Below are 10,711 nucleotides of genomic sequence, written 5' to 3'. Positions count from 1 at the left end.
GACACAATCAACAGAGTGAAAAGACAATGGATTGGATGGGAAAAAATATTTGCAAGTCATGTATCTGATAAGAGGGTTAATATCCAGAATAAATAGAGAATTCTTACATCTCAACAATGAAAAAAATCAATAACCTCACACAAAAATGGGTAAAGGACTTGAACAGACATCTCTCTAAAGATGATGTAAAATGGCTAACAAGCATATGAAAAGATGCTCGATGTTACTATCAGAGAAATGTGAGTCCAAACCACAATGAGATTATTTCACACCCATTTGGGTGGCTACTATTGAATAAAAATGAAATAGAAGATAAAAAGAGTTGGCAAGAATGGAGAAAAATTGGAAGCCTTGTGCAATATGGGTGGGGTTGTAAAGTGGCAGAGCTTCTATGGAAAATAGTATGATGGTTTCTCAAAAAATTAAAAATAGAATTGCCATATGATCCAACAACCCTGGAGGAGGCAATGCAACCCATTCCAGTATTCTTGCATAGTGAATCCCATGGACAGAGGAACCTGGTAGGCTACACTGCATGGAGTTGCGAAGAGTCAGGCACGACTGAGTAACTAACACACACACACATACATGATCCAGCAATTCCATTTCTGAGTACATATCTAAAAGATTGAAAGTAGGGTCTCGAATGTTTTTGTTATGTCTTCACCTTTTAGAGTATAAGCTCCATTAGGGGAGGGATTTTTGTCTGTTTACAGTTGATGTGTATCCCAAGCACCTAGAATGGTGCTTTATTAAATAATATTTATATTAAATAATAGTAGTTTATTATAAACAATAAACATGTGCTGAATGTCGACTCAGTCTTCACAAGCAAAAGCACTGTTTCCCCAAGTGAGTCTGGGGAAAGCTAGTTCTGAAGGATGCACTCTGAACACAGAAAGTGTCCCATAGTGAGTGGAGCCTGATGTTCCTTTCTTGGAGATCACAGACACGAGCACCTGTGAGTATGTGGTGGAGATAGGTACTCTGAAGTAATTGACCAGTAGTGATGGAAATTGTTTTGAAGAGAATGGAAGTTGCAGAAATGGCACAATTGGAGTGTAGGGAAGGCTTAGGGAATAGAGACAAATACCTACTTTAGTTCTATAAAGAAGAGACTACACTGTACCATCAGCATAATTTAGGGCTGGCCAGCCTGATGTGCTGACGCTGATGGCCACACAGGCTCTGAACAAGCTGGGTCATGGGGATTTAAGTGAGAGGTCATGAGTACCATTGGCTGCACAGATGGCCAGGAAACCAGCCATCTCTTCATTTGAAAGCACTGTTGTGCTTGGTATTATCGCTGGGCCTAGGAATCAGGCAATAGAACGAGGAGTGAAGTGCTCAGTCACTCAGTCGTGTCCGACTCTTTGCAACCCCGTGGATTGTAGCCCACCAGGCTGCTCCGTCCATAGGATTCTCCAGGCAAGAATACTGGAGTGGGTTGCCCTTTCCTTCTCCAGCCCCTAACTCATAGTAGAACCAAAATAGACATCAAGGAAGCAACAGCTCAACTATGAGAGGAGGTTGAAAACCTAGGAAGTAGACACAGTAACTGAAAAAGTTTATCTCTTTGGGTGAAATTTAGTGCCTGGACAAACTTATGACAAGTCAGTGGAGTCTAAGATGTCATCACTGTGTTGCAGGATGGGGTTCTTGATTCATCAGTAAAAATTCAGTTATGATCACTTTAAGTAAGCAGGAACACATGCAATCCATTTTAGAAACCTCTTCTTCCCAAAAGACTAGAGTTAAAACTAAAATGTTAGCTTGTAGAAGGTATGCTTTCACTGAGCAGTTTTAGCATTTTTTTTTTTTTAACAATTACTCCGTAACAGTTTAGTTCACATATAATCTTCCCTTCAGTCCTTATACCAGTGACAAGAGACCATAATTCTTATTTTCATGTTGTAGAGCAGGAAGCTGAGACATGATGATAACTAACCTGCTCAGTCACAAAACCAGGAAAAAGCATTTCTGGTTTTCATGTCCAGTTTTGTTTTGCTCTAAAGGCTGGGTTCTTTCGACTTTCATTCCCTGTTCCTTTTCTGTGTTTTAGGCTCCAGTCCTGTACAAAATTGTACAAAATCATATTTATTGCTCTGTGTACTTTTAGTGAATGGCATTTTGTAGCAGGTTTTATTTCTGCATTTGCTTATCAGTGACTAAGTTCTGCTTTGTATTTATCATAACTGGTTTCTTTCAGAGGCTGGCATATTATTTTGGATTCTTTTGTCTTTACAGCATCTCCCTGATGTAAGTAGAGTTTAGTAGGCTGAGAGGATTTGTGCTGATTTATCTTGAATGACTAAATGATACTACTATTCTCAGGGGAAAATGCTATGTTATGAAATAGTAAGAGAAAAATCTGGCATGTGTTCAGTTATCTTAATTTTCTGAACATGTACAAATATGAAAATAATGTTTAACTGTGATTGCAACTCAGAAAATAAGTTAGGCAGGTAGGTGGCAATAGATGCTCCAAGCCAATGCAGAATGGTTGAGCTAAAAACATGAAGAAATGAATCACTGATTGCAAAATATAAATTCCCTACAATTTTGTGCGGATGATGCTTAAGGAAACAGCTTTAAAAGCAAGAGTGGTACCCATCGTGGGTCACTTTAGACCATTCTCCTGATCCGATCTCAAATATTAACGCATGGAGTTTAATGCCCTTGGCAGGCAACAATTTCTGCTGTTTTCCTGAAGGTGGACTCCTAGTATAATAAAAAAGATTTCTGTGTGATAAAAAAGAACAATGGAATAGCTAAGTTTGAATCCTACTTTTGCAGATTACTAGGTGGATAAGCTAGCTGCAAGTTACCAGAAACTTCATATTTTCATGAACAAAAATGGAGATGATGATGACATAATAATAAAAGTGGTAACACCTGCCTTTTCAACCTCCTAGAGTTGGTGGGAGGATCAAAGGGGATGATATAAATGAATGTTCTCTGTGAATACAGAATATACACAAATATGTGGTATTATTAGCATGGCAATTTATTTTTATGTGGGTTATGTCATTTTAGATGGTTTAATTAGTTTTTGTGATAATTATTTTTTATTGAATCATAAGAGTCTATCTTCTTGAGGGGGTTATACCTTTGTAAATTTTGAGGATGATTTTAATTTAATTTTGTTGTTTATATTTGGCTGGGTCTGTGTTGGCATGAGACTGGTGTTGGATTTTCATCAGTCGATAGCATCAAGCTGCCTTCTGAATCATGCCAGATTCTTTTTCAGGTCTTTTTTGTCCGGCCTTTAATTTTAGACCAGTCATCAGGGTAAGTGCTGGGTCTTCTGGATGACTTCACATTCTGAACATAGCTTCATAAAGGAGATTAAAAACCTGACCTTGATATCAAGCCTCATTTTACTGCAGATAGAAAACAGGTGAGACAAAGCGCCTGTAGCCTCACCCCAGCCACTTCATTTTTGAACAGTAAATGCAGTGTTTTGCCCATAGGAATGACAAGCCTGCGGGTATGTGAGCAGGCCTCCTGATAGAGAGAGAAATGCTTTGTTTTAAGAGGCAAATGGCAAATGACTGAGAGCCCAGGCTCTGGAATCAGACAGACATGTTTTATTCAACCTCCCTTAACACAGTCAAGACACTTAAGCTCCCCAAACTTCAGTTTTCTCATTTGTAAAATAGAGATTATAATAACTACCACATGGGATATTATCACTGGTAAATGAGAGAGCTTTTGTAGAGATATAACTAACATATAATAATTATTATGATGAATGTATGATTCACAGAGGATGGAAACAAAGGGGAAGGAAAAAAGAGTGATAAGTCCATGGTGCATAGCCCATCTTCCAGAACCCAAGTGAATTAACCTGTAGTATAACTGGGGATTCCCCGGTGCCTCCTGCAATGTAGCAGATGTGGGTTCAATCCCTGGGTCAGGAAGATCCCTTGGAGAAGGGCAGGGCAACCCACTCTAGTATTCTGGCCTGGAGAATCCCACAAACAGAGGAGCCTGGCGTGCTACAGTCCGTGGGGTTGCCAAGAGTTGGACACAACTGAGCACCAGCACCAGAGTACGTGCGCACACACACACTCTGTACACAGAGCGACCACCACCACCACCAAGTGTTACTGATCCCTTCTCTTGATGCTGCGTCTCCTAGGAGTTCTTTGAGGATTAATTGTACTACAGTTATCAGCAGGACAGGATTATTAAGATTTAAGTTCTGTGATGTTTTGTTTTCAAGATCTAAGCATAGTTCCTGCCTTTTTAAGGGTAAATTTTAGACTAGATAGATGATAATCTGCATTTTGTTGAGAAGAAAATCCAGGTAGGGCTAATCTTCTGTTTTTAAACCTATGTCAATGTGAGGACTATTTTTTGAAGTCTGAAGAATATAGCTTTGTGGAGAACTATGAATGGTCTGAGGGTTTTCTTCATAAACACCACCCAAACTGGCCTACTTTTCTTTTCTAGCAGTTCACATTTAAGTGATTTTTTTTTTTTTTTTTGAGGTTTCAGACTCTTTCTGCCCTCAAATACCTCATGTAAGCTGTCCTCTTGCTGAAGATAAAAGGAACATTGTTTCAATTCTGGTCAGTTTCTAGAACTGTGTGTTATTTAATAAGCCTGTCTAGCCTCATTGGGGCTTCCCAGGTGGCATTAATGGTAAAGAATCCACCTGCAATGCAGGAGGCTGGGGTTCAATCCCTGGGTTGGGAAGATCCCCCTGGAGGAGGGCATGGCAACCCACTCCAGTATTCTTTGCCTGGAGAATCCCATGGACAGAGGAGCCTTGTGGGCTACAGTCCATAGGGTTGCAAAGAGTTGGACACGACTGAAGCGACTTAACACGCATACACACAGCCTCATTGATCCTCAAGCATATGCCTGTGTGTGTGAGTGTGTGCACTGTGTGAGTGAAGGAGCGTGGTGATAGTGGCCGCCTATAAAATCTTCATGGGGACCAGGAGCGGTGGTTGGGACATTTTTTTTGCTCCTCAACAGAGGACAAGAGTCCAGAAACTCTGGCCTGACCATCTAAAATTCTGTGCAGCTTTTTGGTGATGAAACTCTTCCAGAAGGTCAGGGTGAGGCTGCGCCTTGGAGGGAAAGGTGTTAGGTGTGTCTGACAGGACTTCAGTTGGATTTGAAGTTGAGGGTCACATGGAGGACAGTTAGTTCTGCTCTAGAGGGACTGCCTCCCTGTTTGGTTGGTTTCTCCACCAACTAATCCTTGGCTGGGTGGCTCAGTGCCCGTTCCCAGGTAAACTGCTAATGCAAAGTATTGAGCTTGGTTACCTGGTGAAGCCTGGGGATTGACACCAACTCTTTTTTTTTTTTTCTACCCATTTGATTTCAACACTGCTTTCCTGAAAGTCGTCTTCATCAGCAAGCATTACAGCAGTTCCTGGAAAGAGCAAGACTTTTATGATTCTCAAAATCTCTGTATCAACTGAAAAAGTTTCCCAAGCACCAGTGATACATTTCTGGGGACAAAGAAGTGAAGGGGCCAGGTAACCCCTTTTTAGAACCGGTGCTGGCAAAAAAAGTGATCAGAGAGCACATAGTTCGCAGTAGCATCGTTTCTTACAGGAGTGAAAAGAATTTACAGTCCGCGGGGGGCCGGAAATCCAAGGTCAGAAGCTAGCAGTCCTAGTTTCTGAGCTTCTGCGACACAAACCCAGGGTGTAGGAAACTCTCCCCTTAAGGGGTGGGTGATGGGGCGCTGGCTGGGAGCATCGGGGTGTCCTTGGGTTTCCAGCCCCCGGCAGATGAACTCTTGGCCGCGGGGAAAGCGCAGGAAACCTTCACCCGAGAGGGAACCGGGAGGGCGGGGGTGCTGAGACTGCGGCGAAACCAAAACAGGGTGTGGCCAGGGTGCTCCCGTGTGCTAGGCGCCCGCCTGGGTGACCCGGGAGGAGGTCGTTTTCGGGTGGCGGGGAGAGAGGACAGGGAACCCCGGAGAAGGAAGAGCATTGGCTCCTCCCGCCCCACCCCCGCCCGGGGCTACGCAACGCCGGGCGCTGGGCAAGGAGGCAGCGCCCGTGGCGGCCTCTCCCGCCCCGCGCGGCCCGGGCAGGGCGGGCCGGGTGGCGCTCGGGGGGCCGGGCTCTGGTCCCCACTCAACCCTCCCTCCCTCCGCCTCCCGGGCCGTCCCGGGCGGCCGGGCCAATGAGCGGCGAGAGGAGGGGAGCGGGAAGCCGAGCGCGCTGGGCCGCGGCCCTCCTACCGCGCCCGTAGCCGCAGCGCAGAACGCCAAGTTTTGCACCCCGAGACTTTGCGCCGCGTCTCGTCCTCCGGCTCGCAGCTCGGTCCCCGGGAGCCCGGCGGCCGCGCGCTGCCCTCGGGACGGCCGCCCGCGCGCACTCGGGCAGGAGGACGCCGAGCCGGGGGCCGGGGCTGGGGGCGGCTCCTCCCGAAGATGCAGGATGGCAGCGGAGCCTACCGCACCACGGGCTCCACCTGTCTGCACCCGCTCAGCCAGCTCCTGGGCATCCCGCTGGACCAGGTAACTGCGGGCGGGCGGCCAGGCCGCGGCTGGGGCGTGAGCGCAGGCACCCTCCCCGAGCCGGAGCGGGAGGGAAGCCGGGGGAAGCGGGGAGGGGGATGTTATCTACCTCCCGTCCCCGCCCCCAAGCAGATTTCCCTGCTTCAGACTAGGCAGGTGGAGTTTTGTTTGTTTGAGTTGATGTTTTTCTCCTGTAAGTATGTGTATACCCTGCACAGCAGGTTCGAATAAACTTTTTTTTTTTTTTGGTCTTGTTTGAAGTTTGGGGTTGCCTCCTTTCCTGTAAGCCAGTTCTAAAGCCTTCTGATAAATGAAATCGTGTTCCTTCTGTCAGTGCACTCAAGTCTTCATGATTTTTAAGTTAGTTGAGCCTACTTAGAAAGTAAGCCTGAGTGATGTCTAAGCAGTAGCCTACCGTTTGGGGATGAGAGACCCGGGTTTTTCGGGCAGCGAGGCTTGGAAAATCGGGTTGACAGTTATTTTGTGCCGTGCGATCTCCATCCGCAAGGGAGGAGGGACACAGAATGCTGTGGTTTTCCGAGGGCCGTGGTTTATTCAGTCAGTCCGTCCTCGAGGGTCCAGGCTCCCTAGTAGGACAGGTTATTGGAAGAAGAGAGAGGCTGCTGCAGGTGTTTGGACTGAAACTGAAAATAGCAACAAACAGTAATTCCAGGTAGGAAATTTTTCTAAGCGTTGAGGCGCTTAACCCATTTTTTTGGTCTCTCTAGATGCTACAGGCTAGATCTGCCCTGTGTTTAGTAGTGAGCCAGTAAATACACAGTTGACCCTTGAATAAGACAAATTTGAATTGCATGGATTCACTTATATGTGGATATTTTTCAATAGTAAGTACTACAGCGCTGTACCAGTACTGAAGCTGCTTAAATCTGCAGAGTCTAGGAACGGAGGATTCAAGAGGCTGTCTGTAAATTATAGGCAGATGAACACCTGTGTGGTTGAAGGGTCAGCTGTATGTTATTTAAATGGAATTGAGTAAGGCTCCTGGAGGAGGGCCTGCATACTCCTGTTTCCTGCTGAGTTTTTACCCAGTTTTCTTCCTCTGCCTGTTCCCTAGTAGTGAATAGTAGTGAAGTTGCTCAGTCGTGTCTGACTCTTTGCGACCCCATGGACTGTAGCCTACCAGGCTCCTCTGCCCATGGGATTTTCCAGGCAATAGTCCTGGAGTGGATTGCCATTTCCTTCTCCAGGGGATCTTCCCAACCCAGGGATCGAACCTGGGTCGCCCACCTTGTAGACAGATGCTTTCCCGTCTGAGCCACCAGGGAAGTCACCTGTTGGCTAGTGAACTTTAAAAATTCTTTCCTTCACTCAAGAGCATACCTGCTGCACTTTCCACTCCCATTCCTTCTGCAATGAGGAAGTGAGAGCTGGATGTTTGCTTTACTCAGATGCTGTTTTCTGAGCCACCCTCTACCTGGCCCCCTTTGAGGCTTTGATTCAGAATTCCACCTGATCCGACAGTTGCCTTCTCATCAGTTGTGAAATCCCGAAGGTCAGGAGGGGTTTTTTCCAGCTGCCAGTGTCTGTTGTTGTAGTGAGGATGTAGTGACTGCCAGGGACCTGCAAAGGCAGCAGTAATAGCAAATTCTCTAGCCCTGAAATGAAATCTAACTCAGAGCCGAGTTTCCTTTCCGGGGAGTTTGTTTCATACTTAACCCCTCTACCCTCCATCACAATTTAATTGCACTTTGCATTTGCAGCAGAACAGCACAACTAGAGAATGGAGGAATCCAGGGAGGGTGGGGTTTTTTTTGTATGGAAAGAGAGATTGTTAATAGATCCTGGAGATTGATGGCTAAGAGGTACCTAGGATGGATGTTATTAAGTGCCCTGTAACTGCCTCCACTCTCATCTTGAGTCTCCTGGATTTCTGGCAAAAGAATCCTGGTTTTAATTTATAAGAAAGAACAAAAGACTGAGAGGGGAGGGATTTGGGGGTACACTGAAGGAAAAATGTGGGCTTATAGACAAGGAAGGCGCACCTGTGATCTCTTAGATCTTAGGGAGCCCTACTGCCCTTCAGTTGGGTCCAATCACAGTGACTCTTGGTGGAAGACACTCATAAAGGGCAATACCCCAGCTGGCTTATTTAGGCCGAGGGAGAATCCCAAACCATAAACAATGTGGTTTGAGGCGAAACTGTGGCTTGAGGGTTTGGAAGCTTGATGTGTTTTTCTCCCTCACACTTTCAAGGGCCTTTTAGATGTTAGACTGACTTGCGGGTAATTCCTGGTCTGCCAGAAATCTTCCTTTGTGACCGTCAGCTGGTATTCTACCAACCTGGAGCCTTAGGGTCCTCATGTGTAACGTGGGAGATGGCAAAGGACCTACCTCTGGGAGTTGAGACATTTTATATAGATGTAAAGTGCCCTACTGTCCTTATATCAGGCAGGGGCCTGGCAGGAGACAATTCAACTCAATGGCTTATAATGAAGAAACTTCCCTGAATTACTTAAGAGTTGTGGGTGGCACTATAGGAGCCAATAAAAGATGTTCATGTACCAAGACTGGGCGCTGAAGGGGAAAAGGGAGTAAGTCCTATTGCTGGATGCAGGGGCGAAGCAGAGAACTTGGCCCTTCTGCTCCCCATCCCTTGACCTTTGCATCTCTTGCCATGGCCCCTGGTGGGTGGCTGGCCTAGAGCACCTAGGTGAAGTGGTCTGAGGGGCTTCTCCTGGGCCACAGAAGGGGGACGAGAAATGTGGAGCCAGCTCTGGAGGACAGTCCTAGGCTAAGAGCCCAGTCCTTGATATACATTTGCTCCTGGCCCATTAAAGAGAGTACCTTCTTATTGGCCTGCAATTTGCCAAGAATGATAAAACATATCTCAAGTTGCCCAAGTAGTGCCTCATATACCATTTAAAGGCGGCAGTGAATCCTCTCCTTAATGTTTTAGCATTTCACATGTGTTTTTTAATTTCTGAATTGATTGCACTTGTGAGAATGTCTTTGGCTTCTAGGTCTCCCTGGGTCAAGTTGTTTATTATTTGCAACACCTGAGATATCTGCTGAGCATTCTGCTATGTGAGTGAAGAGCTCTATTTTTCATCCGATTCTTCCATTTATCTGTTCTATTAGCTCCTCAGGGGAGCCCATGTGCATTGCAACTACACTCAGGAAAAGTCTCTAGTTTTAGTTTCTGGGGCCTTTGACTAGCCTGGACTCCTCTGAAAGAAGTTAAATGCAAAATCATTTTATTTAATTAGAGATTTGGAGCCCAGCAGTTCAGATCCAGAGTATAGGAAATGGAGGATGTAGGGGCCTTCACAGGTGCCTCACAGATGAGTTTGTTGAAAACTGTTTCTAGAATGAGTTCCTTTCTGTTGAGCAGATGTGGAGCTTGGGCAGGGAGCGGAGGATGACTGATTTGCTTTTCTGTTTAAATCATCTGTTCATGCCCTCTCCACTCTGTTTAGGTTGTGGGCTATGACAAGATCCATCTTTAAACTGTCCCAGCCTTCGAATGGACTAGGACTCAACTAGTCCTAAATGGACTCAGCTACCAGAATGCTGACATTCCTAATGTGTGTGTCACTTGATCATATCCGAGGAGCTGTGCAAGAGGAGGAATTCCTGGCTTTAAGGACTTTGCAATTTGGGGAACTCTGAGTGCCAAGACTTATGTTTTTACTAACTGAAACCCCCCCAAATTTGTCTGTATTTGCATAAAGTATCAATTCATTATTAAATTGGGATTCTTTGTCTGGATTTCAGTTTTTCCCCCTAATTGACATCAGCAGAAAAAAGGGGCAAAGGAAAAATAGACCAGGAGATAAGAATCTAGGAAGTGATTTCCGAGGTTAAAGCTGTCAAGGTTTAGGCCTCTTCCTATAGGCTTCTATTACAGTTTAAAAGGCTAGTGAAGACTAGCTCTCAAGGCCTGGCCTTCTCAACTCATGGTGATACGCGGGTATGATGCTCCTACCCGCGTCTCTGGTGGCTCAGATGGTAAAAAATCTGCCTGCAGGGCAGGAGACCCAGGTTCAATCCCTGGGTTGGGAAGATCCCCTGGAGAAGGGAATAACTACCCACTCAGTATTCTTGCCTGGGAAATTCCACCGACAGAGGAGCCTGGAGGGTTACAGTCATGGGGTCCCAAAGAGTCGGACCATAAAGTTTCTCTACCTGCCTGGAGTTTTCAGTCACCTGGTTGGTTCCCTTGCCTGTCTGTGGAAAGCCCAACCCTCAATTCTTGTC

The 10,711-nt window shown here is 45.8% G+C and overlaps 1 protein-coding gene and 2 long non-coding RNA genes across 10 annotated transcripts in view; 2 read left to right on the top strand and 1 right to left on the bottom strand.

Moving 5' to 3' along the window:
* Positions 1-3,094: 3,094 nt before the first annotated feature.
* On the bottom strand, positions 3,095-6,338 carry LOC123329164. 2 transcript variants are annotated; one of them, XR_006544379.2, is made up of 3 exons: positions 6,215-6,338; positions 5,284-5,392; positions 3,095-3,383 (listed from the first exon to the last, which is right to left on the bottom strand). It is a non-coding gene; the product is annotated as an uncharacterized LOC123329164 (long non-coding RNA). The 2 variants fall into 2 exon arrangements; XR_006544375.2 differs by having other exon boundaries at positions 3,095-3,334.
* MBOAT1 (membrane bound O-acyltransferase domain containing 1) overlaps positions 6,028-10,711 on the top strand; it is a 110,424-nt gene continuing 105,740 nt past the window's right edge. For 2 of the 6 annotated variants that reach the window (XM_044927630.2, XM_044927616.2), the window contains exon 1: positions 6,030-6,493. In XM_044927630.2, coding sequence (XP_044783565.1) covers positions 6,407-6,493 — 87 coding nt within the window. In that variant the 5' untranslated portion in view covers positions 6,030-6,406. Of the gene's footprint in view, positions 6,494-10,711 lie in introns of all 6 variants that reach the window. The other 4 variants (XM_025266147.3, XM_044927623.2, XM_044927643.2 and 1 more) reach the window with 3 other exon arrangements.
* On the top strand, positions 6,501-10,222 carry LOC123329163. Of its 2 annotated transcripts, XR_006544373.2 has the most exons (3): positions 6,521-7,166; positions 9,475-9,538; positions 9,931-10,222. It is a non-coding gene; the product is annotated as an uncharacterized LOC123329163 (long non-coding RNA). The 2 variants fall into 2 exon arrangements; XR_006544372.2 differs by lacking the exon at positions 9,475-9,538 and having other exon boundaries at positions 6,501-7,166.

This window comes from Bubalus bubalis, chromosome 2, assembly GCF_019923935.1.
Source record: "Bubalus bubalis isolate 160015118507 breed Murrah chromosome 2, NDDB_SH_1, whole genome shotgun sequence".
NCBI classification, from domain to species: domain Eukaryota; kingdom Metazoa; phylum Chordata; class Mammalia; order Artiodactyla; family Bovidae; genus Bubalus; species Bubalus bubalis.
The sequence above is the reverse complement of the archived record's forward strand: the minus strand, read 5'-3'. Positions and strand labels throughout refer to the sequence as shown.